At 55.1% G+C, this 20,154-nt stretch overlaps 1 protein-coding gene across 4 annotated transcripts in view; it reads left to right on the top strand.

Moving 5' to 3' along the window:
- The window catches only part of PRIMA1 (proline rich membrane anchor 1), a 62,739-nt gene that overhangs the window by 37,830 nt on the left and 4,755 nt on the right, over positions 1 to 20,154 (top strand). For 3 of the 4 annotated variants that reach the window (XM_060620637.3, XM_060620638.3, XM_060620635.3), the window contains exon 4: positions 6,900 to 7,029. In XM_060620637.3, the coding sequence (XP_060476620.1) occupies positions 6,900 to 7,029 (130 nt within the window). Of the gene's footprint in view, positions 1 to 6,899; positions 7,030 to 18,311; positions 18,482 to 20,154 lie in introns of all 4 variants that reach the window. The other variant, XR_009606541.3, reaches the window with a different exon arrangement.

Genomic DNA, 20,154 nt, shown 5'->3' with positions numbered 1-20,154 from the left:
CCGACATGCACGTCAGACCTGACCGCCCCCCCTCCACACCCACAACTGGCACCTCGTTTCTCGGTGTAAAAGCCCAAACCCTTCTCGTCTCCTCCGTCCTTCCCTGGCCTGCTTCATCCCAGCCACACGGGCCTCCTTGCTGGTCTTCAGACATGCCAAGCCCCCGCTGACCTCAGGGCCTTTGCTTCGGCTCTTCCCCCAGGCAGCTGCGTGATGAACCCCCTTATCAAGTCCCAGTCTCTGCTCACGTGTTGCCCCTTGAAGCCACACGGCTGTCCTAGTTCACACTGCAACCCACCCACCCTGCACCCCAGCACCCTCAGCCCCCCAAAGCCACTCTGTTTAGGGGTAAAGAAGCACATGGCAGTGTCCAAGAGAACAAGAGGCCTTTCTCTTCCCGTCCTTCTCCCTTAACAGCAAGGAGACAGTTCAGGAAGCTCCTGCAGACTTTTCCTCTCGTGTCTTCGGCCAGATCTGATGATGTGCCCACCTCTGAAGCAGTTAGGGGCAGGAGGGCTGGAATGACTGAGCCCGGCTCACAGCATGGAAAACACACCTCTGGGCTGGACACGCCTCCCTGGAGCCTGAGCCCTGTGGAGCGTGGGGGACGTAGAGGAACCTCCGGCCTGGGGGTGGGGGCGGGGGGGGAATTGGGAAGACTGTACCGTACCCAAAGCCTGAACCAGATTCTGGCGAAGAAAGGGGGGAGGCCCCCCCGACCCCCTTCAATCGGAGGTGCACATGCTCGCTGTTTTCATTGGGAACAACTCCAGAGGAGACTTTTTTCTCCAGAAATGGGGGTTTATTTCAGAGGTTTGCATGGGGTGCCAAGGTCCGATCTTGTATTTGTGGCTGTAAAGTCCGGCCAACACACTCTGGCACCTTCAGGGCGGGAGATGAGCGGCCCCACACCCAAGCTGGCCTGCATGGGAGGGTGGACGCCCCTGGCACAGGCCTCCCCGTGGATGCCCTGTGCCCATGAATGGATATGGCAGCGGGCTGAGTCGGCCCCTTGTGTTCCGGAGACAATGGGCTCTGTGTGGGGGCGGGGGGTGGGGGAGGAGGCCGCCCCATACCCCCTCCTTCCACGGCAGGGCTGGGGACACTGAGGCAGAGGCAGGGAAAGGGCTTTCAGCCACGAAGGAGCTTCTGAGAACCCGTGTCCTTCGTGGGCCCCGGGGGCAGGACCTAAGGCAGGGCTGAGGTGTGGGGACAGGTCTGCCCCTCCGTTCCTCCCCTCCTCTGAGCTCAGCACCCTCCTTTGTCCACATGAAATGGATTCTGCTGCCACATGAATGTTTCAGCAAAGCTCCTGGACCCCTCACCGTCCTCACGAGCCCCATAAACCAGCGGTGCTTTACGTGAGTATGCTGAGGCAGGGGCAGAGAGTGGACAGCTCAGAAACGCTCTCCAGAGCTTCCCGGTATGTGTATGTTCCCAGACGGCTGCACAGTGTCCTCAAGTTCCTTCCTGTGGGCGAGAGGGCGTGGAACAGAAGGGACAGAAAGGGACCCCCCCCCCCCCAGCTGTGCCAGGAGGCTGTCCGTTGGAGCGGGGCTGTGTGAGCGAGGCCCGGGCCAGCGTCCGACCACTTCCCCACGGTAGTGGCTGCACGTGTCCTCTGGTTGGGAAGCAAGTTCACGGACATCAGCCCCTCCGAGGAAGCGGGTCACAGCTCAGGGGACCCTTGACAAGCCTGTGCTCAGCGGTTGTGACCCACTGATGGGCTGATACCACGGCTGCCAGCACCAGGCAGCGGAAGGCCACCGCGGGCCCCGTCTCCTCCCCGACCGCAACCCAGGCCAGGTCGGGAGGCTGACATTTGAGCGCCGAGGGGTCAGTCAGGAAACTGCAGAGGCCCAGTGCGTGCCCATGGTGTCACCAGCTGTAGCTGGCACTCAGGCCGTACTCAAGAGACAAGGAGCCATGAGGGCGCGTGGCTGGACGCCCCAGGTGGCCACATTTGGGGTCAAGAGATCGAGCCGCGGATAAATCCTTAGACTCCATCTCACCATAGGTAAAGTGTCAAAACAGAGGATGTGGCTATAACTCCCTTCTTCTGGGAACCGTTGGAAAATATCTTGCAAAACTGAATTGTTGCCACGCTGCTTGCTGTCCCCTTGATTCATTCACGCCCCGCTCGGTACCCTCCGGTCCCTCAGGCATCTTCTGCGTACAGCCGGCCAGGAGACAGAAGCGGCGGGTTCCCCTTGGCACGTATGCGTTGAGTTGGCCGTGAGTGCCGGCCAAGGCACATCTGGGTTGACATCTTGATGGCTCCGCTGGCTGTGTGGCCTCGGTCTCCCCACTCCCCAAGGGGGGTATCAGTGGGCTCTGCCCTGTCGTCACTGATAGTGTACCTTGGGATCGGTGCTCAGCTGTACCCTCGGGAACCCTGCCTCCGCTGTCTCATCTGATGCTCACAAGAACCCGCAAGCAACGCAGGGAAGGCACTGGTCCCCAAGAGCATCTCCTCTGTCCTGCTCACTCCCCGAACTCTCAGCTCCATCTCCCCCACTTACCCAGTTGTCTGGGCCCTGCTGGCTTCTCCCTTCCGGTCCGCTCTTTGCAGACTCTCGGGCAGCCAGCGGGGGCAGCCACAACTCCCTTCTTTGTTTCTTGTTCTTCAGAGATCGCTGCCTTCTGTTGCCTTGATGTCCACTATTTTGAAAGCCATCGCTGTATGTATTGGTATATTTTTGAGATGTTTGTGGGGTCTGTGTAGGGGTGGGGGGCAGATCTGGCCCCGTTACTGTGTCTTGCTAGAAAGCAGAGGTCCCGAATGTAAGTTCTTAACGATGCATCTCTTGACTGAAACGCCGGCGGCTCCTTTGATAAAGCAAAGCGGAGCCTGGGTGGTTCTCCACTGTGCTCTCTAGTTGCCACTTTTATTATCTTTACAGGCGTCAGGAGTGGTTAATGTATACAGCAGACAGAGCCTTACTGAGTCCCAGGAGAGAGGGTATTTCGACCCCGGAGAGGTCATGACAGCTGCCGCCTTTCTGTCAGTGTTGGCAGAGTCTTGGCCACGAGCAAGGGGGCGTGTCGGAGGGGGCGGAGCTCCACAGCCTCAGGTCCTGCCTCAGCCTCCCGGGTCTGATCACCTGCCTCTCAGGGACGTGGCCCTCCCCCTTAATCCTTAGCACCAAATGGCCTCCTCTCCTCAGCCACCGATCACCCTCACCTTGTGCACATTAGCAAATCTACGTGTCTGGTCCCCTCTTGGAGCCTGCTGGCGGCTTGAGCGAGGCGACCAGGTCTCAGCCAGCTCTGTAGTGATCCATGGGCGGCTCATACCAGACCTGGTAAGGGCACAGTTTCTACTGAATCCATCTTTGTGCTCCCAGCTCCTAGCATGGTGCCAGGCACAGAGGGTTGATAGCAGATGGTTGGTGGATGAACGAACGAACGAACGAACGAACGAACGAATGAGCACCTTCATGATGCTATCTTCTCAAATATGCACCATCAGCCTGCTCGCGTGGTAAGCTGATCACATCTGCAAAGGAGTGCTGGCCACACCAATGGGAAGGACGTTTAGGCAGGAGCAGACCTGGACTGCAGCCCAGAGCCTGGTGTCCCGACCCTGGCCCCTGGGAAAGCTGCTTCTTGATCCCGAGGGTCAGTATTTCTCCCTTTGCTGAAACGATCCAGCTCTGAGAGTCCCTGATCCTTTCTAATGCAAAAAGAATGACTGGGGCAGGGATAAATCAGGATGCATTCTTTGAACACAAGAGCCGTTTTCTTGGCAAAATCCAAGATGTATGCTTTGGACTGGATTCACAAAATACCTCCCTCTTTTTCATATCTGTTAGCTTTTTGCCTTGAGTAGTTTCCCCGCATGCCCTGCTGAAGGATATGGGGGGCCCTCCCCATAAGGACCCTCTCGAGTCTCCCTGTTTTCTGTATCAACCGTGTTTGAAAAACATAAGCAAGAAGGAAATCCCCACCTCATTACCAACGAATGTGAGGAGCATCAAAAGAGGTGCTCTGAAATTAACTCTCAAATTCCAAATGAGGTTTGGAATCAACTCTTCTGTTTCCAGTGGATGGATTTTCTCAGCAAAGGCCCTGGTGGCATTTTTGGAGGGACAATCCTACCTTGTAGGAATTTCCAGGTCATTGTTGTTAACCTCTGTAGCTCTTTGGCTCAGTTATTGTGGCAATCATCGTCAGCCTCCCTCCCCATATTTCCAAGTGCCCTCTGGAGGGGGGCTGCCCCCAGCTGAGAACACATTCTGGGGATGTGTGCCCCAGCCACCTGTGGGCCATTGGTGGGCAGGTGTGAGCGTCCCCTTGGGCTGTAGGCACGGCCCTTGGGACTTGCCCGGAGGTGTTAACAGCCTGAAGTAGAATTGGCAGAAACCAAAATTGCTTCTCTTTGCAGTGATAACAAGGAGGCAAGCCCTTTGGGGTTGGGACTCAGTGTATCTGGTTGCATTTCTGAGTGTCCTGCAGTGACCATGTAGGGAAGACCCGGCCTTGATCTGTGCTGAGTCACCCTGGGGAAGACTCAGGGACACCCCAAAATGAGGAACTGAGTGGGGGGAAGGATTTTGTGTTTGGTACCTCACCAAAAAAGAAAAGCACTGAAGGGATTCATCATGGGAAAATGAGAATTCCATTGGATTTCCTTTCCCTTATCTTAGAGTTTATTCCTATGTTGAGTTCCATATTGTATATCTTTTCAGTGTTGGGGTTTCTAAAGGCCTGATCTCACCCTGGCTGAGGGCAGCCGTGTGACTCAGTGACATCCTGGTCCCGGGCATTTCTCAGGTAGCATTTCTGAACCTGCTTGGTTGTGTGATGATCTGAGCCCCACCTCTGGGGACCTTGCAATTTGTTAAAGGGGCTTTAGCACCTGCTCCCTGTGAAGCACATAACGGCTTTCTGCATCTCCCCACCCAGCGGCAGCAATGCCACAATCTGATAACAGTTCAGGAACCTGTAACCCCTCCTCGCTTGTTCCTCTCTCCTGGTTCAAGAGTAAAAGCACTTTGGAAAACGAGTGGCAGCTCCTTATAAAGTTACTCGCATGCACCATAGGACCCAGCGAGCCCACTCCCAGGTATTTATCCAAGGAAAACCTGAAAACATGTCTATACCATATATGCAAGTGATGATAGCAACTTTATTTTTCCAGCCCAAACCTGGAAAGAGCCTAGGAGTCCACAGCAGGTGAACAGATAAACAGATTGTGGTTTATTCCTGTAGCAGACTATCCCTCAGCCATCAAAGAGAAGGAACTACTGAAATTTGCAACAACGTGGATGAATCTCAAAAAAATTTGCTAAATAAAGGGAGCAAAAACACACACACACAGACACACACACACACACACACACACACTGCAGGATCCATTTTGTGACTTTCAAGAACAAGCAAATCTAATCTATGATTTTAGAAAGCAGAATAGTGGTCGGGGCACCTGGGTGGCTCAGTCGGTTAAGCAGCCGACTTCAGCTCAGGTCATGATCTCACGGTCCATGAGTTTGAGCCCCGCATCGGGCTCTGTGCTGACAGCTCAGAGCCTGGAGCCTGTTTCCGATTCTGTGTCTCCCTCTCTCTCTCTCTCTCTCTCTGCCCCTCCCCCACTCACACTCTGTCTTTCTCTCTCTCTCTCTCTCTTTCAAAAATAAAGATTAAAAAAAAATTTAGAAAGCAGAATAGTGGTTGCCTGCAGGGCAGGGATTGACTAGAAGGAGGCACAGGGAAACTTTCTGGAGTGATGGGAAAATTCTGCGTCACAATAGAGGTGTGGCTTACGCTGGCTAACTCATTTGTCAAAGCCAATCAGACCACACGCATCAGATGGGTAAGAGTCACCGTACGTAAATTACACCTTGATGATTATGACAACATCAGTAATGATGGTGATGATGGTGACAAAGCCATCCATGGTATCCTTTGGGAAGTCATTCACTTTATTCCCCATGTAGTGTTGCACCCCTGAAGGTATCTGTTATTAAGTAGACACAGATCTAGGGCAGTGTCTTGATTCCCTTTACATTTAGTCACAGGTCTTGAAGACCTGCCCAAAGCTAATAGCGTCCGTATATCTGTCCATCCATATGTCCCGCCCTCCCACCCTCACCAGCCCCCCTCTTTCCCTCCCTCTCTCCCTCTCCCTTCTCTTTTGCAATTTGGGGCACTTCTTTCCAATCGTCCCTGAACCTGTCAGAGCCTCCAGGATGAGGCTGTGTGATGTCTCTGCTTTCCTCAGAAGAGCGAACCAGCTTTGCTGTGAGCCTCGTCTACACCAGTGCTGCGGGCCGCCGCACACAGCTGGTGCCAAGAGGGAGGACAGGATCACCCCCAAGGACCCCCATGGATTGAGTAACGACAGAGGGGCCCCATGGCAGCCAGAGTCAGATGCTTTGTCAGTGACAGACTTTTCCAAATTTTGGCCGCCCGTGCAGATTGAGACAGCTGTAGGCGCTCACCTCATGGGCCAAATCCAAGAGGGGAGACAGCCTGCCTCTTAGAAGAAATCAGCTTACCAAACTGACATCGACGGGCCTCCTCCCGCCATGTGCCCTGTGAGCCCTGCTCCCCACCCCCACCCTCAGAGCAAGCGGATTTAATGCCTCAACTGAGAGAATGAGATGCTCTGTTATTTTTCATGGGAAATTAAACCTGACCCTGCCGTCAGTTAGCTCATGCCAGGGGAGGATGGATGGCCCGGGGCTCAGCGCTTAACCCCTGCTCGGAGCACCCGCCTGGCGGGGGGCCAGCCATGATGTCACCTGCCGCCGGGGTGGGGGCAGGGACGGCAGGACAGGTCATTCTGGTGAATGAAGGATGGTGAGGCCACCGTGGTGTCACCACCCCCGTCCACCTGTGACACGGCCGGCACCCGCTCATCCAGAGGACACTCAGCCTGTGCCTGTGTTTTTCAGCCCCCAACTCTACCTCGTGCCCCGCTGAGGAAAGCTGGTGGTCAGGGCTGGTGATCGTCATCGCGGTATGCTGTGCCTCCCTGGTGTTTCTCACTGTGCTTGTCATCATTTGCTACAAAGCCATCAAAAGGTGAGTGTTTACCCAGCTCTGAGCCCCAAGGGGGCGCCACCTGGGCCGGGGGCTGCTCGGCCCAGCCCCATCATGCTTTTTTTTAAACTATAAGAATTGTCAAGCATTTAATAAGCAGAATATATGATGAATGCCCATCTTCCTTCAGCAAACACTGAATGAGCGCCCCTTGTCAGGCCCAGTGTAGCACGTGTGTGTGTGCGTGTGTGTGTGTGTGTGTGTGTGTGTGTGCATGTGTGTGCATGTGTGTGCGTGTGTGCGTGTGTGTGCATGTAGTGACCCTATCTGGAAGTCACAGGCCCTGCCGTTGGGAGCTCACTCAGGGCGCCTAGGAGTAGAGTTTGGAAATGATCCTTGCAGGGTGGCTGAGGGAGGCGCCATGCAGCTTTGGAGCAGGAACTGGGTTTTGGAGTCAGATCGAAATTCAGATACCAGTTCAAACGGTGTGACCAGGAAGAAATCACTTTAACCTCTTTGGCCCTCAGTTTCCCTATTTGTAAAATGGGGGGACAGCGCGCCAACCTAATACTGTTGTGAGGAATGGTGACGTGCTTCTGTAAACAGTACGCACGACACGTTTACTCTGCAGTGCCCGGCATATAGTAAGTGCTCACCGAGTACTGCCCCAGTATCCCTTGTCCCGGTAATTCCAGACGGAGGAAGAAGGATGACAGAGAAGCCATGCTTCTCTGGGGGGGAAGAGAGAGGTTGAGATGCCTCAGAGAAGGTTTTCAGTGAATGTGACACCGAAGCTGGGTTTTGGAGGATGAAGAGGAGTGTTCCCGGGGAGTCGTAAATGATCCAAACAGCAAACTCTCTTTCAGTAATACTCGCTGTCATTTCTGTGACTACCAACTCACTTTGCCCTTCCCAAGTGATTACCAGTCACCGTCCCCTTGTCAAATTGGGGTCCTGCCGCAGAGTGTGGCTATTGTTGGGTCCGAGGAGTACTGAGGGTCCTAAGTATGGTAGAATAGGCCATTCTGTGGATGGTACCCCCTGGAGATACAGCACAGCAGCTCCAGCGATAGCCTCCAGGCTCCAAACAAAATGCAACCCCCAGCCCCCAAGGACCTTGGGGGAAGATAAAGTTTAAAAGACAAACAAAAATGTTGCAAAATGCCCAAGTGTCCTAGGCATTGTGCATAGATTTCTTTTTTTTTTTAAGTTTTAAAATTTATTTTGAGGGGCACCTGGGTGGCTCAGTCGGTTAAGCGCCCGACTTCAGCTCAGGTCACGATCTCGCGGTCCGTGAGTTCGACCCCCGCGTCAGGCTCTGGGCTGATGGTTCAGAGCCTGGAGCCTGCTTCCGATTCTGTGTCTCCCTCTCTCTCTGCTCCTCCCCCGTTCATGCTCTGTCTCTCTCTGTCTCAAAAATAAATAAACATTAAAAAAAAATTTTTTTAAAAATTTATTTTGAGAGACAGAGACTGTGAGCGGGGGAGGGGCAGAGAGAGAGGGAGACAGAGAGAGAATTCCAATCAGGCTCCAAACTGTCAGCACAGAGCCTAATGTGGGGCTCGAACCCATGAAATTATGAGATCAAGACCGGAGCCAAAACCAAGAGTCGGACCCTTAACCCACTGAGCCACCCAGGTGCCCCATAGATTTTTTAAAAAGGTTTTGGAAATTCCCAAAGGCCCAAAGTTAGGGGATCTATATTAAGAACAATTGTAAAACCTGAAATATTTCACCATAGCCTTTTAATCCGTTGTTCTATGTGATTTGCTTTAATAATTGAAAAGCAGAAAGAGTAAAATATCAAGTTCAAAGTCTTAAAACGAATGCACGATCGGGCACGGAGGGTGAAGGGCTGTTTTCAGGCAACAGCCTGCATGCGTCCCAGTGGCCTGGTGGGAGAGGCAGGACAGGGGGCCGGGGCCAGGTCCAGGAAGTCCACGTGGACAGGCCAAGCCCCGGGGATCTGCCTCCCAGCCAGGAGCGCCTTCTGCTCCCTGCTCTCATGTTGTGAGGTCACGTCCAAAGCGATGACCAATCACAAAGAGTAGCTGTCATCCAGTGTCTCTTCCACAGCCGGGGGGGCTCATGGCCTCACCAGCATTCCCTCAGTTCGTCCTTGCCACACCTTTTTCCAATCTGCTGCGTTTTATAGGCAAGGAAACTGAGATTCAAAGGGGTAAAGGGAGCTGCCCCGGATGGCATAACCGGGGAGCAATGGACTCAGAATTGGAACCCAGAACCACAGGACTCCAAAGCCCAGCCCTGACCATGGCTCCTATACTGTATATATATATACTATACTCCTATACTATATATATATATATATATATATATATATATATATATATATATATATGTATATATACACACACATATATACATGTATATATACATATATATGTGTGTATGTATATATATATGTGTGTGTGTGTATACACACACACACACACACACACACACACACACACATACACACACTATTGCAAGTATTGAGCTAAGAACACACCTCAGTATTCCTGTTTGCCTTTCCTCGAGGGTGCCGGGTACCTGGGGGGTGCCTGCTTCTTTGTGGACAGAAGGACAGATGGAGAGAAAGGCCCTGCAATTCAGGGGGAGGCCCAGGCGTTGGGAGACTCCCAGGGGCCACAGCCAGTCCAATTCCCAAGTGTTTCATGGGCGTCTACTGTGTGCCAGGCTCTGTGGGGACAGAGACAGGTGAGATCCAGGTTGTGCCGATGGGCTGCTCACCTGACCACAAGGCGGCGGGGTCAGATATGTGCAAGAAGCCTTTACAAGGCAGGTGGCGATGAGGCTGCTGGGTGTTTGCGAGGACGAGCACGCCATCCACCAGTAGACTGCCTGGGGGTGGGCACTAGTCCCCTGGAGGACGCCCCTCCTCCGCTGCCCCAAACCTCTTCTCAAAAAACATGCTGTCTGCTCCAACGTAGGAGGGCAAGAGGGCAGCATCAGGAGAACTAACTGACATTAAGAGCTGACTGTGGCAGTGTCGGCAGCTGTGGCGTGCTAGGCTTTGTTTCAGTGGAGCTAGGGGTCTCCCAGGAAGGCGTGTGGGGGCGCCTCCTCACCTCCCCTCGAGCAGCCTGAGGGGGCCTCGTGTCTGCCCTCTGTCCCCTTCCACAGGCTCTGAGTTCTTGGGAACAGCTAAGATCTGTTCTTAGCTGAATACTTTCATACTCAAAACTGTGCCTGGAGAGACACAGAACTCAAGCCACAAGGCTCAGGGTATCCCTTCCGGGTGTGTGGGCGGGGCTCCTTCCAGGGGTTGTAGGCGGGGATTCCTCCAAGGTGTTGGGCCGGGCTCCCCTCCAGGATGTGGGCGGGTCTCCCCTCCAGGGGCGGAGGCTGGGCTTCCCTCCAGGAGTATCTGCTGGGCTCCTTTCCAGGGAATGTGGGCAGGGCTCCCTTCCAGGAGTGTGGGCGGGGCTCCCTTCCAGGTGTGTGGGTGGGGCTCCTTCGTGGGTGTGGTGAGTTCAGGGAGCCAATGGTGCTGGTGAAGCACTCCAGGACTAGTAGCAGTGGGGGTGGTCAGCACCCCTGGGACCGGGACAAGGGGAGGAAATTGTGCCACAGGAACTAGGGAACTGGAGAGCCCAAGACTCAAAAGAGGGGCCGCTTACCAGGATCTGTGCTTGGAACAGCTGGAGATGAGCCCCAAAACAGGAAAGGAAGAGGAGAAACACCCCAGATTTTCTCCACACTCCCTGGTCTCCTGAGCAGTGCCTCTCATTAGCCAAACCCAAGGAACAGGAGAGGCCAGGACCAGCACTGGTAGGCATCAGCCCCCAGGGCACAGAGCAGGGAGAGAGGAGGGAATGGGTGAGTGGGGGCAGTAAAGACACCAGCACAGTCCCTGTCCCCTGTGCATCCGCACCATGATCTGCATCCATCCTCTTCTGGGCAAGCCCTGGGACTTGGGGTGAAGACCCAGCCCTCTGCCCCTCCAGACCTCATAATCCATAAAGGGCATCTGGCACACAAAGATGGATAGTCAGTGACAGGAGGGGGCTCCGTTCACAGTCAAGTGGAGACAGAAATAGAGGCCAGCACTTCCAGAACTGGCCTGGAAGGACTCCGTGGGAGAGGCTTAATCCTTTGGGGGAGGGAGAAGGAGGCAGCCCATGTTACAGCCATGGAGGAGAGCAAATGGCCCCCACTGCTGACCGAGCTGACCTCTGCCGGGGGCTGTAAGAGATAGCATCGTGCAAGCCAGCTGTCTGTCTGCATTTTTCTCCAGAGTCAATGGAGGATTTCTTGCTCACGGCCAATTCCTTTTGGTTAATAATTCATTGGAAACATGCCTTTTCTCTCAGGAAACAAAAGCATTTCATGTCACTGTAAAACCATTAAAAGGAAAAACCAGTGATAAACCCGGCTCTTTTTTTAACTCTCACAGCCTGGAGTCCCTAGGGGAGGATTTCTGAGAGATCTCTGTGAATGGCCCAACACAGCCTTTGGGAGTCACATTGCTGGGAGGATGGTTCTAGAATCAGCTGGGGTAGGAAGGTGGTTCTGGAGATGCCAGCTTGGCTTGGCATCTGGGGTGCAGGCCGCAGGGTCCACAGGCCTCTGCAGGGATGGGAGGAGACAGGAGCAGGTGCAGAAGCAGCACCCCGAGGTGCCCCCACTGGGCGCGACCTTGGGGGGAAGTGGGAGGTCTAATCAGCACTTCCTACACATAGACTTAGTGAATCAGACTTCGTCCTGTGACTCAACAGACGCACCTGAGGTCCCAACTCTGTGCTGGGTGAAATGGTGCTCGAGAGTGGGGTCTCCCAGGAGAGGAGCCCGAGGAGGGGCATCTCACCCAGACCTGGGGCCCTGAGAGGTTTCTTGGAAGTGGCGGGGGGGGGGGGGGGACTGGTGTTAACCAGACCAAGATGCTGAGAAGGGGAGTTGCTCACGGTGAGACCAGCACATGCAGTGCCCTCCAGGTCCCCTGCCAGTGACCCCAAACTCTGCGGGTCCCCAGCATGGGAGCCCACACAGCTTGCATTTCGGTGGCCTCACTGCCGTGAGCTGGCTTCTTTATTCATAGCTGCAGGATGATTGAACCCCAGACCCCTTGGGTGGTCTGTACACTTGTGCCCCCCCCCCCCCAGGCCTCCTCCCCACCACCCCGCCCTGGGCCTGGCATACACATGACATCAGACAGCCTGGGGTTGTTAAAAGAACCTGGGACTGGGAGTCCAGACCTCTGAGCCCCATTCCCAGCCTCAGCACAGCTCAGTGAGGTCACTGTCTTCCCTGGGCCTGTCTCCCTTACCTGTAAAATGAGGGTCCTCTAAGTCTCTGTTCAGCTCCTGAGCCTTTGTTTCCATCCCTAGATGACAAAGAGGATTGCCCCGAGGGCATTCCACGTCTCAGAGGTATGAATGCTGATGGAAATGCTTGCCAAGGGCTAGGCCAGGCGGCAGGGCCGTGCGTGCTTGGCACAGGGGCTCCCGTCGTGGGGTGGGCGCTTCAGGCACAGTCCCTGCCCTCAATGCACACACCTCTTCCTGTGGGGAGGAGAGGGTATTGACCAGACCACCCCCGGAAGGACCACGTATTACAATCAGAGAAGAGTATCTGAAGGGAAGAGAGGAGTATCTGAGGGAAGAGAGGAGTATCTGAAGGGACTACCAAGGGGCCCCTGGGTGGCTCAGTCGGTTAAGCATGCGACTTCCGCTCGGGTCATGATCTCAAGCTCGTGAGCTTGAGCCCCGCGTCTGGCTCTGTGCTGACAGCCCGGAGCCTGGAGCCTGCTTCGGAGTCTGTGTCTCCGTCTCTCTCTCTCTCTCTGCTCTCCCCTGCTCACGCTCAGTCTCTCTCTCTCAAAAGTAAAAATTAAAATAATAGTGATGATAATAAATGAAAGGACTACAAAGTGAAATAATGCTGTAAGGAGAAATAACAGAAGAAGCTGTCGGCCCAGGGTGGGGTAGGAACCTCAAACGAGCAGTGATCAGTGAGAGTCATCTAGACAAAGCTCCAGGGCACAACGTGCCCACTGCCCAGGTAGGAGGGCCAGGCCTCAGACCCCGGCCAGGCCAGGGCGAGGGAGGTCACAGGCCTGTGGACTCTTGAGAGTGACGCCACCCTCCTAGAGTGGCATTTGCAGCTTCTCTGGCAGCCACACCCTTCCTGCAGGGAACACCGTGTGTGGCAGATAGATGACGCCCACCCTGTCCAAGCCCCTCGCCTGGAGCCACCCCCGTACCCCAGGCACACGCAGAGCACCTTTTCTCCTGGGGCCATCCGTGGCGCGGGTCCTTCACCTTCCGCCGCCGATTTGCCATTAAGCCGCTAGACAGCCGTTTCCTTCTAATTTACAAGGTATTGGCTGAAAGACCGATCAAGGGACTGCAGAACAGTTTGGCTCATCCTGCAGACCATTAGTCGCAGACAACTAGGGCGCACACTGCTCGCTGGGAGTGAGCTCAGGCGCGCGTGGGCCGGAGTGAGCCTCAGCACACACGTTATTGTGGGACTCTGGTGCTCCTCGGCTTGGTCCACAAATATTGACTGAGTACCTACTATGTGTTGAGGACTCGACTAGGCTCCAGGGATGTAGAGGTCTACACCATGAGTCCAAGCCCCCTCACCAGTGGAGGAAATGGATTGAATACACACACACACCTACAAGTTAATACCTGAGGTGCTTTTAATGAGTGCTGTGAAGGAGGGGAGAAGCCTGAGAGTAATGGAGAGAGAGAGAAGGGGGTGGGAGACGGGTTGCTCCCCTAGCTCCGAGCCAGGAGCACTGTGCCCGCTTCCCGATGGGGCTTTATGGTTAGGAAGTACCGTTAGGAGGGCGCCTGGGTGGCTCAGTTGGTTAAGCATCCGACTTCGGCTCAGGTTCGTGGGCTCGACACCCATGTCGGGTTCTGTGCTGACAGCTCGGAGCCTGGAGCCTGCTTCGATTCTGTGTCTCCCTCTCTCTCTGCCCCTCCCCTGCTCATGCTGTCTGTCTGTCTCTCTCAAAAGTGAATGAGCATTAAAAAAAAATTTGTTTAATGTCAAATGTGCCACAAGTCTGTTAAGAAAAACAGCAGTCCCTGACTGCCCCCCCTGTTTTCTCCCCCAAGTCACATTCTTGAGAGGCAACCATTTCTGGGTGTCAGCTCTTCTTCTGGTATTTTCTCTCCATATTCTTCTTCCTCCTCCTCCTCCTCCTCCTCCTCTTCTTCTTCTTCTTCTTCTTCTTCTTCTTCTGTTTGTTTATTTATTGAGAGGAAGAGAGAGCAGGGGAGGGGCAGAGAGAGAGAGGGAGGGAGAGAGAGAGAATCCCAAGCAGGCTCCACCCTGTAGGGCAGAGCCCTATGTGGGGCTCAACCCCATGAACCATGAGGTCATGACCTGAGCCAAAATCAAGAGTCAGATGCTTAACTGGCTGAGCCACCCAGGCGCCGCTGTCCCCATATTCTAAGTGATAGTATATACCGCTGTGAGAATTCTTGTTCAATTTCACACACTATCTGTTGACTTTCCAGTCTGGAAGATGCAAGTCTCAGCCTCCTAACACAGCACCCACAGACGTACAAAACACTGCCCCTCTCCCCGTCCCCTGCCTACAGGTGTCTCCCTGGGGGGCGATCGGTGACAAGTGTCTGCCTTAGCACGATACACGTATTGTCTGCCGCTGACTCATTTCTTGTACTCTGATGTGTTTGCTGCCTTGGAGTGAGAGCGCCTCCTCTCAGTGTGGGCTAATACATCAGGTGATCTGTCCCTCTGTTCCATGTTGGCCTGGAGGCTCTGTCCTCTCCAGGAGGATGGTAACTCCCTGGGAACTTGGCTACACTCAGTTCTCTCCCTCTCCCATCCTCCGTTTCTCTCTCCAGCCTGACGCCACGGTGGAATTTTTTCAGGACCTTTCCTGAATCATAGACTCCACAGCAAATCAGCCAGTGAAATTAATTTTCTTTTTAACATTGACATTCTCTTTGGAGCTCGGGGGGGCTGCCGAGAAGGGTTGGTTCTTACGGAACATGTGGCAAGCAGAGCAGGCCTGGAGGCCTGGGGCTGTGGCCTGCCACCGAGGGGTGGGAACGAGTTTCCTGTGGTGTCTGAGCCAGAGTGAGCCTCCAAGGTCGGGAGGAAACTGAGGCCTGGCTGGGGAAGAGAGCCGCTCAGGTCGCAGACGTTTCTAGCCCCTCCTCTCTGACGGCTGAGCCCCTCCTGCTCCTCACTCAGGCCCCGGCTCTAAAACCACCTCCTCTGACTAGCATCCTGGCCGGGCCTAGACCCTTCTTTCCTGCCGAAGCCCCGGAGTTGTAGCTCTCCTTGATTCATGTTTCTGCTTTCTGCTCTAGGTAGGTTAACGGTGGTGTCTTCTTTTAAATGTTTTGTTTCTTTTAATTTTGAGAGAGAAAGAGTGTGAGCGGGGCAGGGGCAGAGAGAGAGAGGGAGTCACAGAATCCAAAGAGGCTCCAGGCTCTGAGCGGTCAGCATGGAGCCCGACGCGGGGCTCAAACTCACAGTCCGAGAGATCATGACTTGAGCTGAAGTCAGACCCTTAACCGACTGAGCCACCCAGGCGCCCCATAATGTTGGTGTTTACACGTGCATGTGCCCCCGCGTGTGTGAGGGGCTGTGTGCACACACATGCCCACCCTTGCACACGCATCAGAGGTGGAAAGCGGTCACGTCTTCCTCATCCCTGTCCCCAGTGCACCTGGCACGTAGTAACTATTCCATGACTTTCTACGGCTTGAATGGAGGCTTGTTTACATAGACTTGCCAGATTCTACCTTTCAAATGAGCAAACTCTATTTAGAATTTCAGTAAACTCAGTTCTGTTTTGTTTTTTTCTCTCTCTCTGGGTAAGTGGAGGAGGATCTGCTTTAGAGTACATAACACGCGCCCGATTTTAAGTGCCAGGCCCCTCCCCTTCACCAGTTTGGGTGACCCTCTGCCAGCTGTGCTCCCCTTCCTCTGACCCTCGTGTCTTGAGCCCCTCACTGTACTCAAGCTGGAGTACATGTGCGGTGATTCAGCAGCCCCCTCCCCACGTCCAGGGTGGCCCAGCCTCCCCCCCCACCCCCTCACTGGGCATAACACTCTCAGAGGAGCCCCCTCCCCTTCCTCCCCAGCACACACACCACCAGCCCAGCCCTCTCCCCCTGGCTTCTGCCGACCTGCAGAATCAAGGGCAGGGCTGGGCAGGAGGAAGACAAGATAGGTGGGGCCCAGGGACTGGGGACAGGAGTGGGACGTCTTTTTTTTTTTTTTAATGTTTGTTTATTTTTGAGAGAGACAGAGACAGAATGCGAGTGGGTTAGGGGCAGAGAGAGAGGGAGACACAGAAGCAGAAGCAGGCTCCAGGCTCCGAGCTGTCAGCACAGAGCCCGACGCGGGGCTGAACTCACCAGCTGTGAGATCATGACCTGAGCTGAAGTCGGACGCTCAACTGACTGAGCCACCCGGGCGCCCCAGGAGTGGGACGTCTTCATCCGGCCTTATCTCGCATGAACTTCTGGGAGCGAGATATTCACCTTGAGTGCATTTTGGATTCCTGGGGTCTCGAGACTGGGGCTACCTCGTGCGCCAAAACCTCTTGGGCCATGTAGGGCCCAGTGCCAATGATTGGGCACTTGAGACCCAGCCATTCCCATCTGTCACTTCTCCCTGCTGCCCCCGTATGTTCTTGTAGCAACACCACCCCCAGGGGCCAAATCCAGCCTCTCCGGCTGGGAATCAAGAGCAGCACGTCTGGCTATACCATGAGTCAAGCCAAAGCCAGTGCGCTCCGAGGAGGGACCGCCTCTGGCCGAGTGCCGAGCATGGGATACGTGACCTTTGCTGCTCCGAGACTACCCGACCTCCTTCGGGACCTCGGCTGGATTCAGGGAGCTGGTGCTTGTGCTTTGTTGCAGGCCCGAGACTCAGTCTTCTCACTCCGGGGCCACTGCCATCCTCCAGGTGGTCCAGGGCTCGCTGTTCCCCACTGGTGGGGTCAACACACAGGCTTCTTCTGAGTCCCCTATGCCGCAGTATCTCATTATTATCACCTCCACAACCCTTCCTCCAAAAGAAGATTGGGCCCAGAAAGGGTGGAGGCAATATGTGTCCCCACCTGCCTTGGGCTGAGACGTTTATTTGGGCTCATTTGTTACCACCCCCCCCCCCACGCCCCCAGAAGGGACCCACCTGCTGTGGTGGGTGATGAAATCCTGTCCTGGCGGGAGGAGGTGGGCAGCAGGGATGAGCTGCTTTTTGTAGCGGGGACCACATAGCGCTACAGGCCAGTCATTGACAGAAAGGCAGGCAGATTGTGGGCGCTCTCGGTGCCAGTGGGTAGGTCCCTGCTTCTCGGGGGCCCTTTTGTCACCAGGAAGCTGTATCCCTCTCTGAACTCATCTCTCTAGACATGCTCGTTGGAGGTCGCGAGGCAGGGTGAGGGTATAGACCGGGATGCCTGGCGTAAGGAGTCCTCCAGTGGCTCCCCACGGCATGCAGAATGAGATCCAGATGCCTCACCCTGCTGGCTGGGTCCCAGGGGTGAGCCGAAGCCTGGGAGACTCACAGACGCCAGCCTTCGACTTGCTCAGCCGGAGGTGGCTGAACAAGGAAGCCCTAGGGAGATGGTCAAACAGCGGGGCCAGCTGGAGCGTGAGGGTGCCGATGGGCTGCGTCCCTGACTCCCCTTCACCCAGGTGGTGGGGAAAAGTGTGCTGGGCTGGAAAGGAGGCCGCTGCTTCTCCTGGCCAACGACTCCCTTGGTGGCTCGGAAGGGCTCTTTTTGGCTTCTTCACCCAGGTTTGGAGAAGTCTGCAGGCCACAAAGGCATCTCATCGTGGAAGGGGGTGTGTGTTTGTGAAGGGGTATGAATGGGTGTGGTGTGTGTGTGTATGGGTGGGGTGGGCTGTGTTTGCATATGGGTGTGTTTGTGTGTGTGTGTTTCGGGGACGATGCCTTCAGAAGAAGGGAGTCTGAAACTGCTACACTTGACTGAGAGCAGCCCCTTCCGCGGGGTGCGTGAGACCAGAAGTGAGCCAGGCAGCCCTCCCTTCTTAGGGTGGGACCTGTCATAACATTGTCAGCAGGGTCCAAGAGGGGCAGCTGGGTCCCGGCCTTTCCTGTCCTGGCCCTTCCCGCCCGGCCCGGCGTGCGGGTGGAGGCGGCTCCTGCGGAGGCCATGGCTCGTGGCCCGAGCCCCCCGGAACTGTCAGCACAGCGCCCCGTGTAAAGAAGTGCCTGCTGCTTGCCAGGATGGGGGCGAGGGGGGAAGGAGTCTCGGGGTGGAGACCCCACCCTCCGACAGGCAGGAATCCCGGACATGGCCAAGGAAATCTCACCTCCCTTTCTCTTGGTTTTAGGAACCAGGCCTTGTAGGGAGTCGTCCGTGGCCATCTCTTCCCACACCAGGGTGCACATGCCTTACTTTGGTTTAGCGGGACCAGCCCTGGCTGGCTCACAGCTCTGCAGAGCCACGCTGGGTCCCGGCGAGCCTCTCTGGCCTTTCCTGAGCCCCACGGGCATCCATTAGGTAGGAAGTCTGTGCAGACTGGAGAGCGCTGGCCGTTGCCGGCCAACAGGACAGCTCCCCGCTGACACCTTTCCAACAGCAGTGCTGAGAGCTAACAAACACTTATGGAGCACTTGCTGTATGCCAGATGCTCATCTAAGTGCTTGACCTGCATTAACGTATCTAATCCTCCCAACAGGCCTATGAAATGGACACCATTATTGTGCCCATTTTATAGACCAGGAAACTGAGGCACAGAGAGGTTAAGTGGCTTGCCCAAGGTCACATGGCTGGAAGTAGTGGGGCCTGGGTTCACTGAGGCATGACATCTCAGCACTCGGGCAGCGTCACCCTGTAGTGCCCTTTAGTGGAAGGATGGTGGGGGGGGGGGGTGGGGAGGTAGAGCCATCTCCTGTTGTAGGTAAAACTCCAGATTCCACTGGGCTCCTGTGACTCCCAGACAGGCTTTGGGAGGGGGCTGGGGCAGCAGTCCAGGGAGTAGAGCGGTTGGGGGCTTAGCTCTAGTAGAGGAGGGGAGCAGACCGAGCCCACTTCTCAGGAGAACTTTTGGGACACTAACCCCTCCCCTTGCCATGCCCAGGCTCCTGGAATGTTCCTGTAGGGGTGCTGGGCCAGCCACCGGGTGCTACTTTGCTGGGTGGAGCCCCTATCCAGACGCCCTTTGTCCTGGGACAAAGCTGGTCTTTGGTGGGAAGCTGGCTGGGGCCATTGAGAAGGCCCTGGGGCTGTCTCCTGGCCTTGTCCTCAGTGTCCCTCTGGCCAGGCTTGCTTCCTGCCAGGCCCTCTGGGCCAACATTTCCCTCCAAGGCCCCAGGAACGCAAAGGGGTGTCCTAGCCAGCAGCCTGGCTTTAAGAAATGTCACCTCTTCTCCTGGCAGAAGTCCTGCAGATTTCCTACCCTCACCCTGAAAAGGTGGGAACTCTGTGCCCTCCATGCTTTGCCCATTTCCATGGGAGTTCCAGACGCATCTCTCCATTATCCACTCCTGAAGGCCCTTCATTCAGCCTCATCTCCCCCGACCTGGACCCATTCCAGTTGATTTTTCAGACTAGCCCAAGATTGAATATTTATTAGGGAGAAAAGCCATGAAGCGGTGTGGGTTTGGGCTCAGAGATTTTTGCCTGTTAATATTTTCTGGAATCCCGATCCTGATGTCCCTCTCCCCCGTCCTCATATATTGATGATGAATGTAGGAATCTCACTTAACTCCCATCGGTGGCCTCATGGCGAGAGCAACACAGGATCTCACTGTAAGAAAATATACCCTCCACCCGAGTTTCCGGGCCATGCACGCCCAGAGTCAGAAATGACGCCCACCCAGCAGAGTCAGAGCCACTTGAAGCCCCTGGGAAGGAGTGGGCACAGGGGAGACATGAAGGAGACTGAGGGAGAAAAGGCCCAGGGGCAGAGGTTGGCTCAGAAACCATACTTCCACAAGCCCATCACAAACAAGGACACTCGTCTGACCCCTACACACCTGGGGGTTCCAGAAAGTGTCTGTAGCATCTAAATTAAGCGGGGCTCTTGGGATATGCTGGGTTAAAGCAAAATGAGACAGGCTTCTTGGAGGACTCTCGAGAACTTTTGGAACTCTCCAGGAGGAGGGAAGTGGGAGGCCTTTCCAAGCTGATGGGACCATAGAGCCTGTTTGCGGAGATAATGCCCTGCTGGG

This window comes from Panthera onca, chromosome B3 (assembly GCF_046562875.1).
Source record: "Panthera onca isolate mPanOnc1 chromosome B3, mPanOnc1 haplotype 2, whole genome shotgun sequence".
NCBI lineage: Eukaryota > Metazoa > Chordata > Mammalia > Carnivora > Felidae > Panthera > Panthera onca.
This window is presented reverse-complemented; position numbering and strand designations above follow the sequence as displayed.